The sequence below is a fragment of the Halichoeres trimaculatus genome, unplaced genomic scaffold (assembly GCF_033239565.1).
Source record: "Halichoeres trimaculatus isolate MK-OKI-2021-1 unplaced genomic scaffold, fHalTri1.1 fHalTri1_scaffold_23, whole genome shotgun sequence".
Taxonomy (NCBI): domain Eukaryota; kingdom Metazoa; phylum Chordata; class Actinopteri; order Labriformes; family Labridae; genus Halichoeres; species Halichoeres trimaculatus.
The window spans coordinates 15,767,294-15,791,811 of NW_027437201.1; the positions used below are offsets into that span (position 1 = coordinate 15,767,294).

The window sequence follows — 24,518 nt, forward strand, 5'->3', positions numbered from 1 at the left end:
TAAAAGCTTTTCTAACCCAGTTTGAAACATCATATTGAAAGTCTCAGATCAGGCTTTTTCCTGAATGTTTGTGGATTTGTGAGCAAAAATGTCCGGCAGCTGCATTTACAGCACTTACATAAACCACAAAGAAGCCATTACAGCCCTCATGTGTCTGAACTAGGGGCCTTCATACCTCTTCATTTCCCTTAAAGACCACTGAGAGCTGCTGTGATCACCACTGTGGGAGTGACCTCAGATGGATGAGACTAATCACAATTTGGGAAAGTCTGCCCGTCCCTCTTCCTGTATGAGTGGGATTGCTACACTGAGCTCTGAGAGGACAGCCGTGCTGACATCCTTTGGATCCTCACTGAGTCTGCCGTCATGATTCACACTGGTTTACTTTTTCTGCTCCTCCTCACAGGTAAGCTTGATGTCATTCATTCAGGTGCTGACTGACAAAGCTGCTGCTTTTGGGACAGAAAGTGTCATTTTGTGCAACTCTCTGTGTGAGAGGTGTTTCAGAGGAGTGAATGGGTTCAGCACTCAACTCACTGCTTTTTATCTGCAGGTAAGAGTTGTCAGCAGTAAAATCTGAGATTACCAGAGGGACTGTTAAACTGTAGAGATTAAAAAAAGATTTCAATACCCTACAGTTGTACAGTTTCATTTAGCAGATGCTTTTGTCCAAAGCGACGTAGAACACAAGCAAGAATTTAGACAGAAAGGAAATCTTAGTTGTGCAAAGTGCTACAAGTTATTTGGCTGCAGGAGCTGCTATCAAGTGCAAAAATAATTTTAATTTTTATTTCTTTTGTCTTGAAAAATAAAAACAAATAAGAGTAAATAAATGGCAAAAGATATTTTGCACTGATGAAAATTCCTCTTTTTCATATTTTATTTTGCATCAAGAAGCTAATGGATCTAAGATTTTATAACATATTTGCTGATGGCTCATGCGATAAAACCACAAACTCTCATCTTGTAATGGCCTTCCTGAGACAACAGCGACTTTTTTAGCAAATACAGAGATTTATCTCTCTACAGAGGTGTTTTCTTGTTTTTGACAATAAATATCAGAGGAAGTGGATTCCTGCCCACAGAAGTTAATGTTTCTGCAGTAAGCCACCAAGAGGACGGGAAAATCAAAAATCCAGCAGCTCTCAGGATCTCTATTTCCTTATTTTTTGTGCTGATGAATTCCTGTCTCATTCTTCATTCTTTTTTTCTCTGCATAGATGGAGTGTTTACTGAGGAAAACTGTAGTTATCACGATGTTTTGAGCTACCTGAAGCTGACCAAAAAAAACGAGCTGTTCTCCATGACCCGGCCTGTTCGAAACTACAAACGAGCCACGTATGTGTCCCTGGAGGTGCTTCTCTACGCCATTCTGGACGTGGTAAGTGCTCCAGACTCCAAATCATCATAACTAACCTCTTCAAGAAAGTTATACTTCAGTTTTACCTGTCTCAGCTACAAAACATGATGCTAGCAGAACATTTAATGATCCCTGTTTTCTGTTTCAGCATTTAATACTGGTTGAAAAACTGTCTAAATGTGTTTTTATCAACAATTATTTTACGGAAGTGGGTTGCAGACATGTTATCTGAAACATTGCTGATGTGTATTTCTGTTTCCTCCCTGGAAAGATTTTCACTCTTTTTTTTTCCTAACAGGTGGAGAAAGAGCAGAAATTTATCCCGTATGTTTGGACGGTCATGGTGAGTTCCTGATGACAGGGAATCACTTTTTCTGTTCTCCTCCCTCCCTCTCTCAATTACCCCTGGGGTTAACTGTCTCTGCTTCCATTTTTAATCATCTGTTATTCTTGGTAGAGATGGCACAATGAATACATTTCCTGGGATCCAAATCAGTTTTGTGGAATCGACAATGTCTCTCTTCCTGCGGACACTTTGTGGAAACCAGATCTCACAATTGAGGAAATGTAAGTGCCAGATTGTTTTAATGATGCTTGCACACACACACACACACACACACACACACACACACACACACACACACACACACACACACACACACACACACACACACACACACACACACACACACATAGAGATGAGTTGTGCACATGTGCAAGTATCGCTCTAATTACCCTGTACGTTTCTGTTCTTGTGCATCCCGTGTTTGCGTCCAGGACAGAGAAGGACAAAGCTCCTCCCAGTCCGTACCTCACCATCAACAGTAAAGGTGACGTGGAGGTCCAGGACGACATGGTGCTGGTCAGCACCTGCAGGATGCACATTTACAAATTCCCCTTTGACATTCAGAGATGCAACCTCACCTTCAAGTCCGTCATACACACGGGTATTTTTCCAAGACATTTTCTTTATCAATTTAAAGTCTTACAATCATCATCCGTCTGTGTCTCTTCTCTGTGTCACCACTCATCCTTCATCTCTTTGTTTTATCTCATCTCAAATAACCAAGTCAAGGACATCCGGCTACATGCCAGTGACAACTCCTCTGAGGCCACAGAGTGGTCTCGAGAGGTGATGAGGACTCAGTATGAGTGGCTCTTTCTCAACATGGCAGTAACCACAATCAACGCCACTGATGTGTTCAGCCAAGACTTCATCATTTACACTGTGAGTACAACTCCCAGAGCGAACACATCACAATTAGAGGTAACCCTATGGTAAGGCACTTCAACAATGTAAGTGTGCAAAAATATTTCTTTAAAATATGTTTCCTGTCATCGCTTCTTTACGTTTACCTACTTCTACATCTTCTTCTTCCTCTTTTCGCTACATAATTTCCCAGATTACCATGAAGAGGCGATCCATCCTCTACATCATAAACTTCTTGCTTCCTGTCCTCTTCTTCCTGTGCCTGGATCTGGCCTCTTTCATGATCTCAGACAGCGGTGGAGAGAAGCTGGGTTTCCAGGTCACCGTGCTCCTCGCTGTCACAGTGTTGCAGCTGATTCTGAACGAAATTCTCCCGGCTTCGTCAAACAGGATTCCTCTGATCGGTAAGGAGGTTCAGTCTTCAGTGAATGACCCATATTTTACTTTTTTGGTCTAATGTTCAAACTATCCCTTCCCAGCGGTGTACCTCATTGGTATTTTTGCCCTGATGCTGGTCAGCCTCTTGGAGACCATTTTGGTGATGAATTTGATGCGAAGGGACTCGATTTCTCAAAGCGGCTCATCGAAGAGAGACCAAAGCTGGAGTATGGAGTGCAACAATGAGATAAAAGTTAACTTCACTAAAGGTGAGACCATGACACAACAGACAAATTATATAATTTCATGAAAATCTAGAGTCCTAAAGTATTGACAGGTAATATTTGGTGGTAGTTTTGGCGCTGTCGGCAGGTGCCGAGCCCTTTGGCGACTTGAAACATTCTCATTTATTAAAGTGAAGTTCACCTTTTTTTGCAACTGTATTCCCAGACATAAACAAGTGGACTCAGTGTGCTTGTATCTATGACGGGTCCACTTGTGAAACTCCATCTGAACTGAGGTCTGTCACCAAAGAGGTAAGAAGTAGGACACACTTTGGCAGTTGTATAAATAAGCGACAAAACTGAATGTCAAATAAAATAAGTCATAACCGTTTTTGCAGGGGACCGGCAGCAAACTGATGGAGGAGCTCCAATCATTGGATAAGCTTTCAGAGGAGCTGAGGGGGATCGAGAAAACGCTTTCCGTACTTCTCCAGAGCGTGAAGAAAGAGGGGGAGCCCGGCTACTGGACCAGGGTGGCCATAAGAGTGGACAGAGTGTTCTTTGTTTTCTATGTGACCACGGTCACTGTGTTTTTATCCGTCCTCTTTTCAAAATGGAAAAGTGAATAGAGACGAGTAACACTCTGTGATGATGTTATTTAACAGATGCCTTTGCTGCACTCATACGTCTATTTGAAGCTGGTTGTGAGGATGCTAAGCTCTGCTAGCAGTGGGTTTATTTCTCATATTACTCTACAGGAAGAAGTGCACTTATGAAAACCACATTCCCACCCAGTGGTTTGTTTCCAGGCTAATGAGGAAATGTGTGCCCAGTGTTTCAGATATGTATGGAGTCCTGAAGTGAACTGTCATAGTCACCACTGTTTGCATGTTTTTATGTCTTTTATGTCATATGAAGCCGCACACACACACAGAGTATTATTTCAAGATATTTATCAGTTTGAATAACCAAGTTTGAGCACAACTGTATTATGATTGATATTCACATATATTTACCAGAAATACAAACAGTCCTTACATACAATGAATGTTGAGTGTATGACCGCAGATCAGTATTATATATCAGTAACTGAACCATTGACCTTGAATCTCATAAATAAACTTTTTTATTCTTAAAAAAACCCTTTGATGTTGCTATCTTAACTTTTCATTGCATGGTCATTATTTCATGCAGCACAGGAGGCATCAGATTTAGATAAATTTCCTCATCTGCACATGTTTACATTCACAATGAGGCAAATTATTCTGAATTATAAGCCCATTGAACAAAGAAATGCCAGGTTTAAGGTTTTTTATTTTGCTACTAAAATGTATACATGTTAAAAAAAAAACAAAACTCAGATTAATTTATTGGATTAACTTAAAGGTTAAAACTTTCTCCAAGCAAAAAAAATGTTCAATGTTTTGATAGAGCTCCTCCACTAAGCTGCTTTTCTTGGGGAGTGAAGTGTTGAGGTTTTGCAGCAAATCGATCTTCCCACAGGCGACTAATATACTTTGGGGGACGGCACTTACTGGCAGGGTTGTTACATGAGGCACGTCCCTTTCAGTCAACAATGAAGAGTTGGGTGATAAGTATTCTCCTGCACTTGATGAGGATGTCATATTGAAGCAGCATCACACAAAAATCAGGACCTTGGACTGTGAGAACCTTCTGCAGCCGTGATGTTTCCAGGGATACTTTTTCTACTCCTCCTCACTGGTAAGCTTGTTTTCTGCATGGTGCATGCTGGTCTACTGACGAGGAAAAATATCAATTAATTTTATCTTTCAAATTAAACTGAAGAAAACAGTTGGCAAAGTGATTGGCTGAAGATCAGTCTGAACAAACAGAGGCTAAAGTTTGGTTTTAGATACTCACAGCTACACCAAGAGTAAAATTCATCTTTTTCCAATAACTGTCCATTTCAGTCAGATGAATAACTTAAAAGGAATTTATTTTGGTTTATCTGTGACTCTTTTTTTTTAGTCCTTGTGCATCTTTACCAGAATTTCCTGGATGTATAAACTCACTTTACATGTTTTTGTTACTTAGATTTTGCCTCAGTCTTCAGTATCTTAAAGAAAGAGGTCTTAAGTGAAATCAATTCAAAACAGCAGCAAACAGTTGTTTTTACATTTAATACTTTAGAGAACTTGAAAAATTGGTCAGTTGTCCAAATTCTCTGATTTGAAATCATGAAACAGAATCTTACAGAGCTTTGAATGAGATGCAGTCTCTTAAACCCAAACTATGAACACAGTCATTGTGCCTCTTCAACAAATATCTGTCATTTAATCTATCAATGCTTTTTTTTTTTCAGCTGGGAGTATTTCAAGTCAACCAGATTTGCAAGATCTGGCTGATTCCCCGCTGTTCAACAGCAGCTTTGATGAAGGTAATGAAATCTCTGACCGTGCTGTCTCCAGGCTGAAGGTGTTTGGGGGTTTGACAATATTTTGGATGTTTCCAAGCAGCTTTAATCTTTTGTGAAACTCAAAGATTTGTGGTGACAGTGAGGAAGCTTGAAGAGGAACAAAAACTCCTTTTAAAAAATAATAATTCAATATATGTTATGAAATAGAATAAAAAATTACCTGTGTACCTGTGTAATCTTCTTCTTTTCTTTTCCAGATGGAAGTACCTTCTTTTTTTCATCTCCACCAATGGCACGCCCTAACTTTTACCCCAAATTGCATAACCCATCAAACAACACAGGTACTTAACAGAAAACAACTGTGCAAAGAAGAATACAACAAACTTTTATTTTTCTTGTCTTATTGGGGAGAAAAAAGCTAGAATTACATGGATGTAACATTATGATTAACAACCCTGACTGTTTACAGGGGCCGTGAGGAGTTTGAAAGTGATCTTTAAAAAGTCTCCCTTCTAGATATATGCCTGATCATAGTTCACACTCTAGAATGAGATTATCAGCAGGAATATTGCTGGTTACAGGTTATTTTAAATTGCTACTTCTTAGACCAGGACCGGATTGATATATGGCACATCTAGAGAGTGAGAGTAAACACGCTCTCCACCCAGAAACGTCCCCACACAGCCAAAACATCAGCATACAGGCAGAAGAGGGGGTTGAGGCAGACACAGACACTGACACATGTGAATAGAGGCACATGTAAGTGATGATTAGGCCGGATTATTCCTGTATCTAAGTCATCATTAGTAGCCAAACCTTTTGTAACAAGAACATAACTCAAAGATGCTCTGAAGTTTTTTGTTTGCATTTGCCTTCTCTCTCTCTCTCTCTCAAAGATTTTACTTCTGGGGAAGAGTCGTGTAATAAAAGCCACTGGGATATAATACAACACCTGAACCTGAAAGAAATCAAAGATAAGTTAACTTTGATCCGGCCAACCAGAGACTCCAAAAAAGCAACAGAAGTGTACCTCGATTTACTCCTCTATGCCATTCTTGATGTGGTAAGTGTTTTTAATTTAGTATAAGTAGATAACTTCAGTGAGAACAAATGAGTCCTTAAACCGAAGCTTTGTAGATTTACAGGACGTGTGTGTGTATGTTTTTCTCCACAGAAAGAAAAAGAACAGAAATTTGTGTCTTATATCTGGGTTGATATGGTGAGTCCTCCCAGGGGAAGAAAGCAATATTTAATTCAAGGAACTCTTATTATGTAATTTAAACAGGATGCTTTAAATATTCTGAGGAAATGACCTCCTCCCTCTCTCGTTTTCTGCTGTAGTGGTGGTTTAATGATCTCCTTCGTTGGGATGCTGATGAATATTGTGGAATCAACTCATTGCCTTTACCAACAAAACTACTGTGGCAGCCTGATATAACCGTTGAAGAGAGGTTAGTTTCAATGTGTCTGTACTCTTTTACTTCTTAAAGCCCCTGTAAGGAAATCTGTTTGCGTCAGTTTTGGCGCCCTCTGTGGACAGAGTGATATCTCTTCTTTGCTGACTGGTGACTCATTCAATTTCTGTCTTCTCTATTTCAATCTTTGATATAATTCAAAAGTTTCCTGAGTTAATAATGGTGACATCTCTTTCTTTCATCCAGAACGGAGAAGGATAAGGCCACTCAGAGTCCTTATATCCATGTTCAATCTAATGGGAGCGTCTTACTCAGGAACGACATGGTGCTGGTCACAATCTGCAAGATGCAAGTCTACAAATTCCCCTTTGACACTCAGAGCTGTGCACTGTCCTTCAAGTCTGTCATACATGGTGGTAAGAGCATGAACAGCAGAACCTCGACTACAACTTACAGCATGTATAGGTGCTTTTCAACCACAGAAAATTTCCCCAGGAACTTTTCTGGAAATCCAAATTTTGACAGCAGGAACCAGGGTCTAAATTTAGTTTTGGGGAAATTAATCTCCTCCTTTTGGATGACTGCATAATACTGGTGAAACTACAGGCCTTGGTGGAAATGTTGTAAACCCCAGGCAACAGGAACCATTTGAAGATTAGTACCAGGGACTAAAAATTCCTCATCCAAAAGCATCCAACAAGTACCTATTTGTCCTTCTTGTCCCCCGAGGACTCTTGAAGTGCATAGTTTCTTCATTAAGGAGCAATGACACAGCCATAACAGTTTTGTTCTTATCTCCCGTTCCAGAGGAAGAAATGGTGCTGCTTCGAGGTAGTGACAAAGAGAGCACCAGAGAGTGGTCCCATGATATGATCCGGACTCAGTCAGACTGGCTTTTCATTGACATCGAATCCACCAACAAAACTGTCAACAACTTTTACATCACTCAAAGTGTTCTCTCTTACACTGTAAGTAATTCATGATGAAGGCATTCAACTTTCTGACAAACCATTCACTGACTGGGCAAATTAATGCTCTGGGTTTTTGTGTACCATGGCTGGCATGACTTTAGGGCTCACGCAGTCAGGGATTTTCATGTCAACATTAGGTGACAGACATGAGCAGAGGACACACAACCAAACCCAACAACCAGCATTGGCTGATCTAAATCTCCAAATTCAGCTTTTAAAAGAAGCCTTACAACCAAATTTATGGTGAAAAGGCTTGATCAAAATTTTTATTTGGTGATGAAAATTGACATGTTGCACAGTCTGCTGACTCTTAAACGTCACTTCACAGATAACTATGAAGAGGCGACCTATCCTCTACGTGGTCAACTTCATCCTACCTGTCCTGTTGTTTCTGTGTCTGGATTTGGCCTCCTTCATGATCTCAGAGAGAGGAGGGGAGAAACTCGGCTTCAAGGTCACTGTGTTGCTTGCTGTCACAGTGATGCAGCTTATTCTGAACGATATCCTGCCCTCATCTTCAGACAGGATTCCACTGATCGGTACAAGCTCTCAGTCTCAATAATAAACTGTTTTTAGTTTTTTTTTTTTAATGCTGACAGTGCTTCCTTTTCTCCAACAGCAATCTACTGCATCGGGATCTTTGGTTTGATGATGCTGAGCCTGCTGGAGACTATGCTGGTGATGTATCTGTTGGAGAGAGACTCTGAACTCCAAGACAATGAAGCAGGAAAGGACCAAAGCCTGGGTGAGGACCTTCAGGAAAAAACGGACAAAGCCCGTGTCCATATCTGTTTGAAAGGTGAGACTTACCAGAACAAACATTTTGATGTGAACCCCAAAAGATAGGGCCAGAAATCACAACAGCATATTCTATTTGTAGTAATGTTCCTCTGTTTTTGGTGTATCCACTTACCTGCCTGTTAAACTGTCTCAGATGTCGGTGCCTTACTCTGCTGTGATCGGTCTTCAGTTGCGACGCCAAGAGAACTGCTCCCTGCAGGAAAACAGGTCAGGATTGAAAAAAAGGCTTCTTCTTTGTTGTTATGTTTGACAGCTGCAAAGATAGTATGAGTGAAAAATGTTTCACTCGTCACAAATAGATTTTGAAAATCATATTTAATCTGCACCACTTGAGGCTGGCTGCAGAAACACAGGAAACCACACACACACTCACTCCTCAGTAAAGGTAAACATGTTTATAGCCTGGGTAAACAAAAAAAAACCAACAATCCTGTCTGAATAAGTGGTTTCTCAATCATGATTCAATGATTCACTTCATCATGACTTTATTTAGATATACAAATTTTGCCCATATAAGGGCATGTCTGGCCTGATTGACATGTAGCCAGCAAAGAGGCTAAAGGCCCTGCAACCTTACTTATGAGTGATGAACTATCAGTGACTCATTTTGCCATCATTTACTGAACTATGTCAACATGTGAACCCCTACTTTTCCCCTTAAAATACTTTATCAAACATCTTTTTCCAGCCAATCCACAGCCCACTCACCGAGGAGACCCATGACTTTGAAACGGAGGTGCTGAAAGCGTTATCTCTGCTCCTCAGCAGCAGGAATGAAGAGCCTGGGTACTGGACCAGAATGACCAGAAAGATCAACAGAGCTTTCTTCATTTTTTATTTCGTAACCGCTGTTGTGTTTTTAGCCTCAATGTTTCATAAATGGAATGAAGAAGATGTTTAGTCTTTGTCTGTCAACCGATTGGTTTTGTGTTCATCTTTGGTGATCTAAGCTTAGTGATGGGTAACATAATTTTGTTTACAGCTCCAGGGAAATATATAAAGAGCTTTTTGACAGCATATTCAGTGAGTTATTTTGCAGATTTGATCAACTTTTTATCAACAAAAGTGAAATCTGTTGTGACCTGACAACTGTCAGCTACAGCTGTTGTTACAGTACATTTAGAGACTGTGGTAAAAATGTAATGCTTATATCACACATGTTATATCACTTTTATTGAACGCAAGATAAATAAAATATACTTGCAGATGGAGTGTTTTCTTTTCTTTTGTCTTTAAATAAGACTTTTTTATTCATGTGCAGTGCACTTACCAGACCTTAGTGGATTAGCAGGGACAGCTGATCCATTCAACTAAGATATTACACAAGAAAACGTTTTAGAAGAATAAAACGCTGCAGATTAAAACACTTTGTACAATACTGATGTCTGCCCATATCTGATTAGTTAACGTAATTAGACTTTTAATTAACTTAAAGTGGACTGCAACAATAAGAAAGTCAAAAATATGAGTTACATTATCTGGCACAACCAAAGGTATCCGTGTGTCCTATCATTTTGCTCACTTTGTGGTCAGTACCATGGAGAGTGATCGCAGCTAGGTACACCCAATGACTAAAAAAAAACAAAAAACATCAAATATTCAAGGAGCAAAGGGCAGCCTAATCCGCTTTAAAACTACACACAGAAACAGTCAGTCATTTTTATTAATTTACAAAGTGATCTACTAACTTGTGTTATTTGAGGCCCTGCCAAAATTGAAGTCCTGGTTCCATCCCCGGTGTATTGGATCAGCAGCCTACTTTACACTGAGCTGGGCCAATCACAGCGTTGGTCCAACCTATGTAATGCATTCAGCAAGTCAGTGTAAGAGTTTGTGACCACTGGGCTTTGAAACAAGCTGGTCCATTGGCTATTTTCTTTACCGGCATGGGGCTGGCCCAACCATTTCATGAAGCACCGCCTCCCTTTGGCTCAGGGCACCGGAGTTCAATGCAACATAACGTTATCTGTGAGGCAGTTTAATTGTGTTAATAAATGAACAGTGTTTGGACATATTCTGTGTCCACTCTCACTGATTCCTGTTAACTCATTGCATGGCATAAGGTACATGGAATTAAAGAGTAGCACAGTTGGTATATTACACATTGGACCAGTTTAGACCCTGAATGCAGTCACACACCTAGGATTCTGTCAGGGGTTCAGGTAGGACGACCAAACCTCTATAAATCAGCTGACAGCCAAATCACAGCAACATCAACCCTGTGGTCAAAACATAGATCAAGAGATCAAGAAATTACTCTGTCTTAATCTTAGTTTCTTCATCAAAATGTTGAGCCATCCAAAGCATTACACCTTTCTCAGATTCACCTCCTACATTACATTTCTTAACTTTGCAGCCGCAAAAGTGGAAGTTATTAAACTACTTCTGCTTGAGAAGAAGATTAATTTTACCACAGGTCGATAATTAAGATGGTACTGGCAGATACCAGCAGCTTTAAAGCATTCATCGGAACGATGACCATTACAGGAACTCGCCCTGCCCTCCTCTAGCATAAAGTAGCGTTGGTGTTTAACTGACAAACATTTTCAGAAAGGATCAGGATGCTGACAGCCCTCAGAGAGCTTCCACCATCATGATGCTGACATGTTTCTTCTTTCTTCTCCTGTTCACAGGTGAGCTAACACAATCCAAAATGATGCATGCAGATTTGTGGAAGTATTTTTGTGATTCTCGTGGATTTAAAAAAAAATCTAACTGATAAAGTCAGAGAGGATTTCAGTGTTAGCAGAGCAGCTCTGAGATGCTCTTGTTTGTATGTTAGACTTCCTGTTAAAACTGTTTGTTTGTGAAATTTTGAGTTTCAGGTTTTGAGAAGTTGACTGTGATAATGCAGACAATTGAATTCAAGGACAAAAGTCAGTTGAAATCACAACTAGGGAAATCATGCTTTGTGATAAGTTTACAAATTGGTCTTACTTTGATCTGAGCTTATCAAAAATAATAGTTGTTGGTGTCTTTTCATCGCCAATTTGCTAACTTTAGGGTTAACTCTGTAAAAGCTAATGTGTCCTGATCTTTTCACTTTAGATTCAGCACTATCTCAATGCACTTATCGAGATGTTGTCCAGCATCTGAACCTGACCAAGAAGAAAGATTTGTGGACCCTGACTCAGCCTGTTAATAACATATCGGAGCCGTTAGAGTTACAGCTAGATGTGCTGCTCTACGCAATTCTGGACATGGTGAGAGCTCATGTCTGTCTCCTTTTCTTTAACAGAATATGATAAAACAACAAGTTACAGTTATGATCATTTGTGTCATTAGCCAGTGAGCTACAGCTTGTTTCAGTGTTAACAGCATTTTTGGAGATATGGATATTGTTAATGCACCACTGTCCCCATTAGGCTGTGTGCTGTAGAGCAAGACACTTTAACTGAGCAAATTAACCACTTCTCGTTTATTGATGGCACATCAGCGCAAGAACTTAATGTATTTTCCTCTTTTTGTTCACATTGTGATGAACTGTGGCTTCCCTGAACGTGTCCTGACTTTGTTTTAACACTTAAAGCGAAATGATTTACAGACATCTTCCTCCTTCCTAGAACGAGAAGGACCAGCTGTTTGTGTCCTACATTTGGGTTGACGTGGTGAGTCTCAGAGCAGTCACTTTTCACTACACTGAGAGAGTTTAACTCAAATTTTTCCTGGTTGATAAACTGACCTTTTCTCTTTTAACCTTTGTAGATATGGTCAGATAAATTCCTTTCGTGGAATAGTTCTGAGTTCTGTGATATTGACAAGATAAATATCCCGACTAAATCTGTGTGGACACCAGATCTAACTATTGCGGAAATGTAAGTTTGATGAAGTGCATTCTGTCACACCCACAGATCCACACACTCTCTTTAAGACAGTTAACTTTAAACTGGAGCGTAAAGGTATTTTTCATCTTTACTAGAATGAAAGTGAATATTTGTCTATACAAATCAAAAGAAAATGAATTACGAATACTCATTGACTGTTATTTCACTAATCATTTCAGATGGTGCATGATGCAACACCAAATAGTTCAGTCCATTACTTACAAGAAAGTCAAAGTGGCCTCTGCAAAAATGATGCTGTGTTTCAACACAATTAAACTTCAGAGTGTGAACACAGCAGTTTAATTTATTCAAGGATTGTGTGTTTTTTGCTCTTGTTAAGCCCATAATGAGCCAAAAATGCAGTGCCTCATCATCAAAGCATGCACAAAGGGCTCAGTGCTCCACAAACTGCATTACAGAGCAAATGGGACCTCTGTGCAGGATCCCATTTGCTCTGCATTAACCCTAACCCCATCAATATGGAGCAAATGGATTCATCTGGAGCAGATGAAAACGTAAGAGTCTTACTAAAGTAAGTGCACATATATAAATGGCATAATTTAACCAAATTATTCAGACAAAAAGTGATGTGTGTTTGGAAATTCACTTTACACTAAAAAAAAAAAAAAGAGAAAAAACTCAACTTAACTTAACTTAATTCGATAACACACATGGTTTAGTTTTTTTCAATAACAGTTTTGTGTTGGACTTGTGCTTAGTAATTTGATTTATTTAAAAACATCACCTTGAATAAATCCAACCCAAAATTTAGACGTGCTAACCTAACATTTTCATACCTGTCGGTTAAATGTTCTCTTTAACCACACCTCAAAAAACTGCTCCTGTACATCTAAGACAATGGTTTTAGAAAATTATTTTTTGTTGTGACTTTAACTTTAAATTTTATTTCATATCATAATACCGGTTCATTAATAATTATCCAAAGTTATCCTGAAGAAATAAAAAAATAAAAACATAATTATTACAACCATGATCGAGTGGAACAGACAAAATGCAACATGGAATAAAAACATAGATAATATTCCTGTATAAAGGCCAAACGCATTTGGACAGCCTCCTCTAACGCTCTAAGTCTGGTAGCTGCTTGGTTGTGCGGTTGTCATCTGACGTTTCTCATTTCACTCTTCTCAATCTGCTCAGCTAGTGTTCCTCTCCTTCTGTTAATAGGCAGCTGCAACCAGGTGGAGCTCCTGCTCAAGTTTTTAGAAATATATCACAATAAGTAAAGGACCAATGCAGAATTTCAAACTGATATGATACAGAAAAATACATTTCAGACCTTAACTCTAGAAAGTGGATTGTGATTACTCAAAAATTACTCAACCGAGTGAAAATTCCCTTTACACTGTATGGTCTAATAGTTGGTGTTTGTTCACAAACAGGACAGAGAAGGATAAGGCTGCTCAGAGCCCTTATCTAATGGTCACTAATCATGGTGGGATATGGTTGAGGAACGACATGGTCGTGGTCAGCAGTTGCAGGATGCATGTTTACAAATTTCCCTTCGACACTCAGAACTGCCGCCTCACCTTCAAGTCCATGATACACTCTGGTGAGCCCTTCACCTGCTGTATCAAAGCTCAGATTTTGTTGTTCACACTTTGATAATTTTCTGATTATCATAAATATGATACACTTTGTCTTTGACTTATGAGGTAATGGTTGCCTTTATTTTAATCCCACACAACAGACAAGCACATTAAGCTTAAACAAGGCTATAATGGAACGAGGATTACAGAGTGGTCTCGAAAAGTGATGCAGTCCAAGGCTGAGTGGGAGTTCATCAACATGACTTTCTTCAGCAAAAATGAAGATAATTTTGATATCAATCAAAGCATGGTTGTTTACACTGTAAGTATTTGTGTATACAGACAAACACTGATAAACTGCTCCCCCTCTGTGCACACCACTGGTCCAACCTCCACTTTGACTTTAACCCTGTTGTACATAATCTCACAGATCACCATGAAGAGGCGACCCATACTCTACATCGTCAACTTCATCCTACCTGTCCTGTTGCTCTTGTGTCTGGACTTGGCCTCCTTCATGATGCCAGAAGATGGTGGGAAGGTGGGCTTTAAGATCTCTGTGCTGCTTGCTGTCATATTGATGCAGCTCCTTCTGAACGAAATCCTGCCCTCCTCTTCAAACAGGATTCCTCTGATTGGTGAAGAAACTTACCTTCGTTAATTTTTCATTACACAATCTGATTCACCTGTGCAAATAGTTGCTGTGAGGGTCTGTGCTGCTGATGGAAGTCAGAGAAAAAGATCTGACTTTTTACTCACTCACTACTTTTGTGCTTCCTTCTGTCCTCAGTGGTATTCTGCATCAGTATTTTTGGTTTGATGATGCTGAGCCTCCTGGAGACAATCCTGGTGATATGCCTGATGGGGAAAGACTCTGCACCCAAAGACAAAGAGGCGGAGAACCAAAACCTGAGTGAGGAGTGTGTGGAAAAAGAAGGCAGCACCAAGTTATGTAGCTGCTTTAGAGGTGAGAGTTCTCGTATATATTTATGTATAACGTGTTCTATGATCTTTTTAAACCAACCTGTCTGAATGTTTTTCAGGCCTTGAACTGGTTCTTTGTGCTTCCACCTCTGATTGGCCTTCTGGTGAAACTTCATCTGAACTGCTGCAGGTTGAAAAGGAGGTCAGGATTACACCACATGGAAGTTCATTGATTCTGTATCCTGTTCTCTAACCACAGATCATTTCATATCTTCTCCAGGCGAACCACAAAAAGCTGTCAGAGGGACCCAATGATGAGGAGAACAGTGTGATCAAAGCGTTGTCTCTGCTGAGAAACATGTTAGACACAGAGAAGATCGGCTACTGGACCAGACTGGCCCAAAGAATCCACAAGGTTTTTAGCATCTTCTACATCCTAACTGTTGCTTTGTTTTTAACCTTTATGTTTTACAGTTGGACAAAGGAGTAACTGCATAAACTTAACACAAAGTCAAGGTCCATGCTTTTTTTTAAATTTTCTTTATAAATCTTTGGTTTTTATTTATTTGTTTGTTTGTTTTATTTTATTTCATTTTTTTCTTTTGTATTGATTGTAAAATTCTCCTTGTGGGACATGTGCGACAACAAACACAAATTAATTTAAGGTCAGTTTGTGTAAAAGTTTTAGTTTTTGTCTCACAATTTTAAGACATTTTATTCTAAATTTATTTATGTTTCTCTCAAATGTCTGGATTTCTGGCACAGATATCACATAATCTTTTCTCACATTGGAAGGTTTTTTATTTTTTAAAACATATTTCTGATATTTTTCTTCTAACAAATGTAAAAAAAAAAAAAAAAAAAATTCCAACATATTGTTTCCCTTGTTTGATGCTCTTATGAAAAAGTAAAGGCTTTTTTCCCCATACCCAAATTATTTCATTTATTTATTTATTTTTTTCCCCTGCAAACTTGAAACTGTTTTCTTATAAATTTGAGTTTTTTTGTCTTCTAAATGTGAGACCTTTTTGGTAACTTAATTCTTCCAAATTGGTACATTGGCCCTAATATGCTATTATAATTACACATGGAGTATTGTAAAATTGCACCCATTGCACCCAGAATATGAAACTAAAATTTTTAATGTACAGTGTTTTGTTTTGGTGATGATGTGTTTAAAAATAGTACTCATGTACAGGTTCCGTAATGTCTAATAATGATATGCACAATATCTGCATAATAATCTTTTTGTTCTTTAGGCTACATAGTATAGCATGCAAGTGTTAGGAAACCTGTATTACACATATTAACTGATGCTGACATGTATATGCTGCATGCATTATAGAAGGCGTAGAGCACTTATCTGGAGTAAAATGTTTCTTCTTGTCAGAATTACTCAACAACTCTTGAATCCAATGCACTGAAATGTGACATGACAGGATGTGTGACTGACGGCCTGTTCGTAATCTGTGGTAGAAAAAGAAAAGAAGAAGGAAGGGTTCATCCTTTGATTGGCAGGATTATAAATGTTTCCAAAGTGTTTCAACTCAATCAATAAAACAACAAACACTGGACTTTTTTATCTTCCTTTTCGTTGTCTTTAACTTAGCTATGCAATATATTTATTTTCTGCATAATTGATGCAACTGTTAAAAGGCTGTTAAAAGTTACAGGTTTTGCCCATTTGAGAGAATGTCTGACTTGATTGACAGACGGGAACCCTGTTGCTATTTGTAAAGAGGTTAAAGGCCCGCCTCTAAAAATATATAATGTCTATAAAACTTGACCAATGTGTGGTTGAGTTTAGCTTTTCCAAAATGGCAGCTGCTAATGATAGGTTTCAAATCTCCACTTTAAAAACAAATGGGTGATGTCACTACAAATGCGTCCATATATAGATTCTGTGGTCTGCACACAGCATAAACACTTGTGATGTCACCAATAAAATCATGAACTATTAATAATATTGGGACTAATTTTGTCATTATTTTACTGAACTATGACAATCTGTTGTACCCCTCCCTTTCCCCTTGTAATACCCTATTAAACATCTTTTCTTCAGTCGAGCCACAGCCAGCTGACCCATGACTTTGAAGCAGAGATGTTGAAAGTATTATCTCTGCTTTTTAGGAGCAAGAATGATGAGACAGTTTCTGGGCAAGAAGGATCAACAGTTTTCTTCACTTTTTATGTCATAACTTCAATCATGTTTAGTGTTCATCCATGGACAACCTGTTGTTTATGAGTTCATCTTTGGTAATCCAAGCTTGGTGATGGGTAGCATGAGTTAGAAATAAACAAAATTCATTCCTCAAATGGATTATTTCCTTCTGTTTTGACATGAAATGATGGTAAATACTGAAGCTTGTTAGACAGTATGAAATGCAGTGTTATCCATGTACCAGTCCCCCAAAGCAAAGACTGACATACACAACAGGCAGTCAGCTGACATATACAGCTCTTTGAAAGTATATTATGTATGTTGTTTTTTTTATTTGTTGTACATTCAGTCCATATGAGCTGATATCAATTAGAAACTTTCCACAGTTCCTGGATTCACCACATCCTGCATCTTTCTTCACTACAAGTTTCAATAATTTATCAGTGGGAGATTAATGTAGGGGAGACTGGGTATGGTTGCAACAATTTTTGCTTCAGCACCTCCAACTCACTGAATTTTTGAGTCAGAGTTCTCAAACTTTAATGCAAAGTACCCACAAGTGTTAACAACAAATGGCACCAATTCAAACCTCTGCAAGAACATCACAGACCTCACCAGGTGACGTCAATTACATGGTGGTGCTTTGTTACAACCTACCCCACTACACAGGGTAGGTTGTAACACTTAGACAAAAAGCAAAAACAGAGGCCACGCCCCTCAAAACGAGTTTTTTTGAAATAGAAAATCCAGAAGAATCTCTCTGTCTGTGACTGATCGTAACTCAGCATAACAACATATCTTTAATCAAAGTAATAATGGTGACAAATGGTTGTTTGTAACCCTGGAATGGTGACTTTTTTTTTTTTTAAGGTGCAACATTTCCTCCTGCACCTCAGAGAACCAGAAAACCCTGCTGCTGCTCCAGTAACCTAGACTGGGACTTCATTGGGTCCAGTAACCTAGACTGGGACATCACTAGACCCTCAGCTTCTGCAGTGATTTAGAGGAACATGGTAGATCCCATGTGCCTTTGTGACTGATCTGACTGACTTATTGTTTTTTGTGACTTCATCAGCATCTGCAGGCACACCTCTGTCAGTTTGTCTTTTCCACTACCTAGGCATTATGTAACATTATTAAAACCAATGAAATATTCTCGGTTGTACATAAGGGGATGCAACACTTTTTAAAGCTGTGTTACAACCCACCCCACCCCTGTCAGCCAGTGTTTAGCTAGTTGTATTAGCACAGTGGATTGAAATTAGCATTGGAAAAATGCATCACATTTTGCCAGAGAAACGACAGTTTATGCTGTATGAGTCAAATGGTTTTTTATCCGGAATTAGTAAGTACTAAACAAAATTTTGTCTTAGACAAAGAATTTACTTTCCTACCTCAAAATCTGTTTTTTTCTTTATAGAATCTGAATGCACCTGTTTCCAGCCCTGGGGGAAGTAGGTATATAAAGAAATGATTATATGACTCCTATCTTATCCCTGATTGGTGGAATTGGTGGTGTCACAACTCTCCCCATGTTACAACCATACCGGTCTCCCCTATGTCAAAAAGTTTTACGTTTTTTGAGGCCAACTGTTCGTTCACAAAAACACACAGAAAAATCTGTGCATATGCAAAAAAACAAGATCATATCTAAACACAGTACAATGTAGATGATTTAAGTTAGTCGAGTTCAATAACAAAGGTTGACCTTGACTACGAGGTGAAAACACTTCTTTTAGTAATAACACATCATTTGATTTCCGCTACATCATTACCCCTAGTCCTCTGGCTGTGTCACAAGCAGAGCAACTGTTTATTTACCTCCAAACCGACCACAGTTTTACAGAGAGATAATAAACCGGTGTCAGATTAGGATGAAAAATTTACTGCAAACAGGGGAAAGGAAATCACTCTTAACCCCCTCAGACTGCAGGAGGACAATCTTCAGAAGCCTGGATCAGGCTCAAAATCAGCTTAATTCTCTTTAACTCCATGTCACTCTGCTCTGTTTCAATTTAACCAAAACACTTCATAGACAGAGAGTGAGTTTGGGGGTTTTATTGGCTCTTGGGAAAGAAAACTGATTTGACCACAGGTCAATAACTGAAGGTCTTGATGGAAATCAGAAGCTTTGATGCATTAAGTGGTTTTTGTTAAAATGATGACTGTTACAGGAACTTGCCCTGCCCTCCTCCAGCATAAAGAAGAGGTTTTATCTGACAGACATTTTCAGAGAGGATCAGGATGCTAACAGCCCTCAGAAAGCTTCCACCATCATGATGCTTACATGTTTCTTCTTTCTTCTTCTGTTCACAGGTAAGCTAACACAGTCCAGAATGATGCATGCAGAGTTATGGAAGTATTTTTGTGATTCTCATGGATTATTTTTTTTTTATCTAACTGATAAAATCAGAGAAAATTCCAGAAAATTAAGCAGGACAGCTCTGAGATCCTCTGAGATGCTCTTCCTTGTAGGAAGTCCCCTCAGCCTTCCTGTTAAAACTGTGAAATTTTGAGTTTCAGGGTTTGAGAAGTTGAATGTGATGCTAGTGTAGACCATTGAATTCAAGGACAAAAGTCAGTTTAAATCACAACTATGGGAAACATGTTTTGTGATAAGTTTACAAATTGGTCTTTCTTTGATCTGAACTTATCAAAAATAATAGTTGTTGGTGTCTTTTCATCGCCAATTTGCTAACTTTAGGGTTAACTCTGTAAAAGCTAATGTGTCCTGATCTTTTCACTTTAGATTCAGCACTATCTCAATGCACTTATCGAGATGTTGTCCAACATCTGAACCTGACCAAGGAGAAAGATTTGTGGACCCTGACTCAGCCTGTTAACAACATATCGGAACCGTTAAAGTTACAGCTAGATGTGCTGCTCTACGCAATTCTGGAAGTGGTGAGAGCTCACTCCTGTCTCCTTTTCTTTAACAGAATATGATAAAACAACAAGTTACAGTTATGATCATTTGTGTCATTAGCCAGTGAGCTACAGCTTGTTTCACTGTTAACAGCATTTTTTTGAGATATGGATATTGTTAATGCACCACTGTCCCCATTAGGCTGTGTGCTGTAGAGCACGCTAAGACGCTTTGAATAAATTAACTACTTCTTGTTTGTTGATGGCACATCAGTGCAAAAAATAAATGTATTTTCCTCTTTTTGTTCAAACAGTCTGATGAACTTCAATTTCTCCACACACGTCCTTACTTTGTTTAAACACTTAAAGTAAAATGATTAACAGACATCCCTTTTTTCTTAGAATGAGAAGGACCAGCATTTTGAGTCCTACATTTGGGTTGACGTGGTGAGTCTCAGAGCAGTCACTTTTCAATTCATCAATGATTTTTCTTTTTGATAAACTGACTTTTTCTCTTTTATCCCCTGTAGACATGGAGGGATAAATTCCTTTCGTGGAATAGTTCTGAGTTCTGTGGTATTGACAAGATAAATATACCTACAACATCTGTGTGGACACCAGATTTAACTATTGCAGAAATGTAAGTTTGAAGAAGTGCATTCTGTTACACCCACAGATCCAAATATACTCTTTAAGACAGTTAACTTCTGACATATTACATGCTCCATAGTTGTCCTGTGGTGCTGACCAAAGTGCTAAACACTTAAAACTTAAGTGAACCTAAAGGTACCTGACATAAAAAAAAAAAAAAATAAAAAATAAAAAAAAAAAAAAAAATAATATATATATATATATATATATATATATATATATATATATATATATATATATATATATATATATATATATATATAAAATATATATATATATATATATATATATATATATATATATATATATATATATATATATTTATATATATATATATATATATATATATATATATATATATATATATATATATATATATATATATATATATATATATAATATATATATATATTATATATATATATATATATATATATATATATATATATATATATATATATATAATATTATATATATATATATATATATATATAATATCAGTATTCAAGTCGGAAGAAAATGACTTATGAATGCACAATGACTGTTATTTGACTTAATCAGGTCAAATAAATGAATTGTGACAGCATGATTCCACGCCTAATAGTTCAGTCCAGACTGAAGACGGAGGGAGCTTAGGAGTCTGCATTTATATGATACAGGAAAATACGTCAGCAACCTTAACTTAAAACATGGAGTGTGATTTATTAAAAAAATACATTACTTCTACTGATCAAAAATTCTCTTTTTGTGTTAAGTCTAATATTTTGTGTTTGTTCACATACAGGACTGAGAAGGACAAGGCTGGTCCGAGCCCCTATCTGAAGGTCTTTAGCGATGGTGATATGTGGCTGAGGGAAGACATGGTCGTGGTCAGCACTTGCAGGATGCATGTTTTCAAATTTCCCTTTGACACTCAGAAATGCAACCTCACCTTTAAGTCCATAATACACTCTGGTAAGCCCCTCACCGTCTGTCTCACATACACTTTTCCTTTGACTGATGAGATAACTAATTATTTTGTTTTGATCCCACACAACAGACGAGAGCATAAAGCTTTCTCAGTCCGGTGATAATCAGAGGATTACAGGTTGGTCTCAAAAAATGATGCAGTCCAAGACTGAGTGGGAGTTCATCAACATGACATCTTCCATCCAAAATGAAGATAATTTTGGTATTAATCAAAGCATGGTTGTTTACACTGTAAGTATTTGTGTATACAGGTAAAACCTTACACAAAGGAAGTCTTGTTGTGTTATATGTGTTATAAAATACCTGTTACAGCTGCATTTTTAGTCCAAGCCTTACTTTAGCTCTGACCCTGTTGTACATAATCTCACAGATCACCATGAAGAGGCGACCCATACTCTACATCATCAACTTCATCCTACCTGTCCTGTTGCTCTGGTCTCTGGACATGGCCTCCTTCATGATGCCAGAAGACGGTGGGAAGGTGGGCTTTAAGATCTCTGTGCTGCTCGCTGTCATATTGATGCAGCTCCTTCTGAACGAAATCCTGCCTGCCTCTTCAAACAGGATTCCTATGATTGGTGAAGAAACTTACCTTCTTTTTCTTTAATGTGCTATAATAGGATGTGATTCCCTTGTGTGAATGGTTTTACTCTTGTTTATTGTGTAAAAAAAGGGTCTGACTTTTTACTCACTCACTACTTTTGTGCTTCCTTCTGTCGTCAGTGGTATTCTGCATCAGTATTTTTGGTTTGATGATGCTGAGCCTGCTGGAGACAATCCTGGTGATGTATCTGATGGGGAAGGACTCTGCACCCAAAGACAAAGAGGAAGATAACCAAAACCTGAGTGAGGAGTGTGGGGAAAAAGAAGGCAGCACCAAGTTATGTAGCTGTTTTAGAGGTGAGAGTTCTCATATGTATTTATGTATAACGTGTGCAATGATCTTTTTATACCAACCTGTCTGAATATTTTTTCAGGCCTTGAACTGGTTCTTTGTGCTTCCACCTCTGATTGGCCTTCTGGTGAAACTTCATCTGAACTGCTGCAGGTTGAAAAGGAGGTCAGGATTACACCACATGGAAGTTCATTGATTCTGTATCCTGTTCTCTAACCACAGATCACTTCATATCTTCTCCAGGTGAGCCACAAACAGCAGTCAGAGGGACCCAATGATGAGGAGAACAGTGTAATCAAAGCATTGTCTCTGCTGAGAAACATGTTAGACACAGAGAAGATCGGCTACTGGACCAGACTGGCCCAAAGAATCCACAAGGTTTTCAGCATCTTCTACATCCTAACTGTTGCTTTGTTTTTAACCTTTATGTTTTATAACTGGACAAAGGAAGAAACTGTGTAAACCAACAACTAGTCACGGTCCATGTTTTTTAGTTTATTTACTTATTAATTAATGATTTTTTTTTTTTGTATATTTCCCCTTGTAGGAAATGTTAAAGGTTTTATCTTCAGGTTTCCTTTAAATTTGCTAACCTCTCTTCTACTTCATTAACTCACTGAGGAAGGCTGAATTTTTTTTGAACAACAAACACAGATTAAGTTTATTTCAGTTTGTGTATAAGTTTTAGCTTTTTCTCACTTATTGGAGACATTTTGTTTGAAATGTATTTGTTTTTTCTCGCAAATGCCTGACCTTTCTGATGCAGATTTGAGATTATCTTTTCTCATATTGGATTTTTTGTTTTTGGAAAGTATTTTTAAACCAGGGTATTTTTCTTCTTACAAATTTAAAACATTTAAAAATTCAAGATATTGTTTTCCTTGTGTAATGTTTCTCTGACAAATTCAAGGCTTTTTTTTTTACCCCCACCCAAAGTATTGTTTTTTCCCCTGACAAACTTGAAACTGTTTTCTCATAATTTTTTTGTCTTGCAAATGTGAGACTTTTTTTTGTAACTCATTTCTTACAAAATGGTACAATGGCCCCAATATGCTATTCTAGTCAACTTGTGCCCACAAACTCTGGCAGAAATCTGGGTGTCATGATTGATGACCAGCTAACCTTTAAGGTTCATGTGGCCTCCATTTCACAGTCTTGTTGATATGCCCTCTATAACATCAGAAGGATCAGACCCTACCTGACACAACAGGCCACGCAGCTTCTGGTACAGGCCCTTATGATATCATGCATCGATTACTGCAATTCCCTCCTGGCAGGTCTCCCTGCGTGTACATTTAAACCTCTGCAGATGATCCAGAATGCAGCATCACGTCTGGTCTTTAACCAGCCCAAAACAGCACACGTCACCCAGCTGTTAATCTCGCTTCCTGTAGCAGCTTGACTTACATTCAAAACTCTTCTTCTGGCTTACAAAACATTGACAAGAATGGCTCCTGCCTACCTGGGGTCCCTCATCCAGGTTTACACTCCTTTTCGCCCACTACGCTCTGCTTGTTAAAGACGACTGGTGCTCCCAGCCCAGCGCGGCTCCAAATCACTAGCCAGACTCTTTTCCTCTATTGTGCCCAAATGGTGGAATGAATTACCTAACTCTATATGATCCACAGAGTCCCTTTCTACTTTTAAGAGATGTCTGAAAACTTATCTATTCAGGGAACACCTGTGCACTCAAACTGGCCCTTCTCCTTTTTGCCCTCAGGGGTAGAATGAGTCAGTAGGTCTAAGATTCAGCTCTTGTGATTTTTTAGCACCACTACTGAATTTTGTTGAAGTTTGAGGTAAACTGTTGCAGCAATTTATTGTGGTTTGTTGGCTTGTCGATTACTGTACCCCCCCCCAAAAAACAAACAAACAAACAAACAAACAAACAAACAAACAAACAAACAAAAAAAAAACAAAAAACAAAAAAACAAAAACAAACT

General features: G+C 38.4%; 4 protein-coding genes and 1 long non-coding RNA gene across 5 annotated transcripts; all 5 read left to right on the forward strand.

Moving 5' to 3' along the window:
* The first annotated feature begins 274 nt into the window (after window positions 1-274).
* Window positions 275-4,146, forward strand: LOC141784984 (5-hydroxytryptamine receptor 3A-like). The gene is made up of 10 exons (XM_074663019.1): window positions 275-406; window positions 1,221-1,381; window positions 1,659-1,703; window positions 1,818-1,927; window positions 2,138-2,307; window positions 2,431-2,588; window positions 2,764-2,974; window positions 3,050-3,217; window positions 3,399-3,484; window positions 3,571-4,146. Exons 1-10 carry the CDS (start codon window positions 367-369, stop codon window positions 3,799-3,801), a joined length of 1,380 nt encoding a protein of 459 aa, XP_074519120.1. The 5' UTR covers window positions 275-366; the 3' UTR covers window positions 3,802-4,146.
* Window positions 4,147-4,792: 646 nt separating this feature from the next.
* Window positions 4,793-9,771, forward strand: LOC141784989 (5-hydroxytryptamine receptor 3A-like). Its single transcript, XM_074663027.1, has 12 exons — window positions 4,793-4,894; window positions 5,496-5,570; window positions 5,807-5,890; window positions 6,446-6,612; window positions 6,724-6,768; window positions 6,891-7,000; window positions 7,211-7,380; window positions 7,772-7,932; window positions 8,264-8,474; window positions 8,555-8,734; window positions 8,870-8,943; window positions 9,425-9,771. The coding sequence occupies exons 1-12, from the start codon at window positions 4,858-4,860 to the stop codon at window positions 9,635-9,637; spliced, it is 1,527 nt and encodes a 508-aa protein (XP_074519128.1). The 5' UTR covers window positions 4,793-4,857; the 3' UTR covers window positions 9,638-9,771.
* Window positions 9,772-11,293: 1,522 nt separating this feature from the next.
* LOC141784990 (uncharacterized) lies at window positions 11,294-12,321 on the forward strand. Its single transcript, XR_012597497.1, has 3 exons — window positions 11,294-11,369; window positions 11,785-11,939; window positions 12,300-12,321. It is a non-coding gene; the product is annotated as an uncharacterized LOC141784990 (long non-coding RNA).
* Window positions 12,322-12,456: 135 nt separating this feature from the next.
* Window positions 12,457-14,771, forward strand: LOC141785468 (5-hydroxytryptamine receptor 3E-like). The gene is made up of 4 exons (XM_074663799.1): window positions 12,457-12,551; window positions 13,964-14,133; window positions 14,272-14,432; window positions 14,541-14,771. Coding segments are annotated over exons 1-4 (564 nt in total). The 5' UTR covers window positions 12,457-12,549.
* A 4,700-nt stretch (window positions 14,772-19,471) lies between these two features.
* On the forward strand, window positions 19,472-24,301 carry LOC141785469 (5-hydroxytryptamine receptor 3A-like). The gene is made up of 11 exons (XM_074663800.1): window positions 19,472-19,511; window positions 19,945-20,099; window positions 20,463-20,507; window positions 20,591-20,700; window positions 21,496-21,665; window positions 21,751-21,911; window positions 22,051-22,258; window positions 22,404-22,580; window positions 22,658-22,740; window positions 22,819-22,953; window positions 24,296-24,301. The coding sequence occupies exons 1-11, from the start codon at window positions 19,472-19,474 to the stop codon at window positions 24,299-24,301; spliced, it is 1,290 nt and encodes a 429-aa protein (XP_074519901.1).
* The last annotated feature ends 217 nt before the right edge of the window (window positions 24,302-24,518 follow it).

Excerpts from the sequence above, each read along its gene's own strand:
- LOC141785468 (XM_074663799.1), top strand. Across the intron at positions 14,134-14,271 it reads CAAGTCCATGATACACTCTG|ACAAGCACATTAAGCTTAAA; the intron begins GTGAGCCCTTCA and ends CCCACACAACAG. Across the intron at positions 14,433-14,540 it reads AAAGCATGGTTGTTTACACT|ATCACCATGAAGAGGCGACC; the intron begins GTAAGTATTTGT and ends ATAATCTCACAG.
- LOC141784984 (XM_074663019.1), top strand. The coding sequence starts at position 367 with ATGATTCACACTGGTTTACTTTTTCTGCTCCTCCTCACAG. Across the intron at positions 2,589-2,763 it reads AAGACTTCATCATTTACACT|ATTACCATGAAGAGGCGATC; the intron begins GTGAGTACAACT and ends ATAATTTCCCAG. Across the intron at positions 3,485-3,570 it reads TGAGGTCTGTCACCAAAGAG|GGGACCGGCAGCAAACTGAT; the intron begins GTAAGAAGTAGG and ends CCGTTTTTGCAG.
- LOC141784989 (XM_074663027.1), top strand. The coding sequence starts at position 4,858 with ATGTTTCCAGGGATACTTTTTCTACTCCTCCTCACTG. Across the intron at positions 6,613-6,723 it reads TCTATGCCATTCTTGATGTG|AAAGAAAAAGAACAGAAATT; the intron begins GTAAGTGTTTTT and ends TTTTCTCCACAG. Across the intron at positions 8,735-8,869 it reads TGTCCATATCTGTTTGAAAG|ATGTCGGTGCCTTACTCTGC; the intron begins GTGAGACTTACC and ends AAACTGTCTCAG.
- LOC141785469 (XM_074663800.1), top strand. The coding sequence starts at position 19,472 with ATGATGCTTACATGTTTCTTCTTTCTTCTTCTGTTCACAG. Across the intron at positions 20,100-20,462 it reads TCTACGCAATTCTGGAAGTG|AATGAGAAGGACCAGCATTT; the intron begins GTGAGAGCTCAC and ends CTTTTTTCTTAG. Across the intron at positions 20,701-21,495 it reads GATTTAACTATTGCAGAAAT|GACTGAGAAGGACAAGGCTG; the intron begins GTAAGTTTGAAG and ends GTTCACATACAG.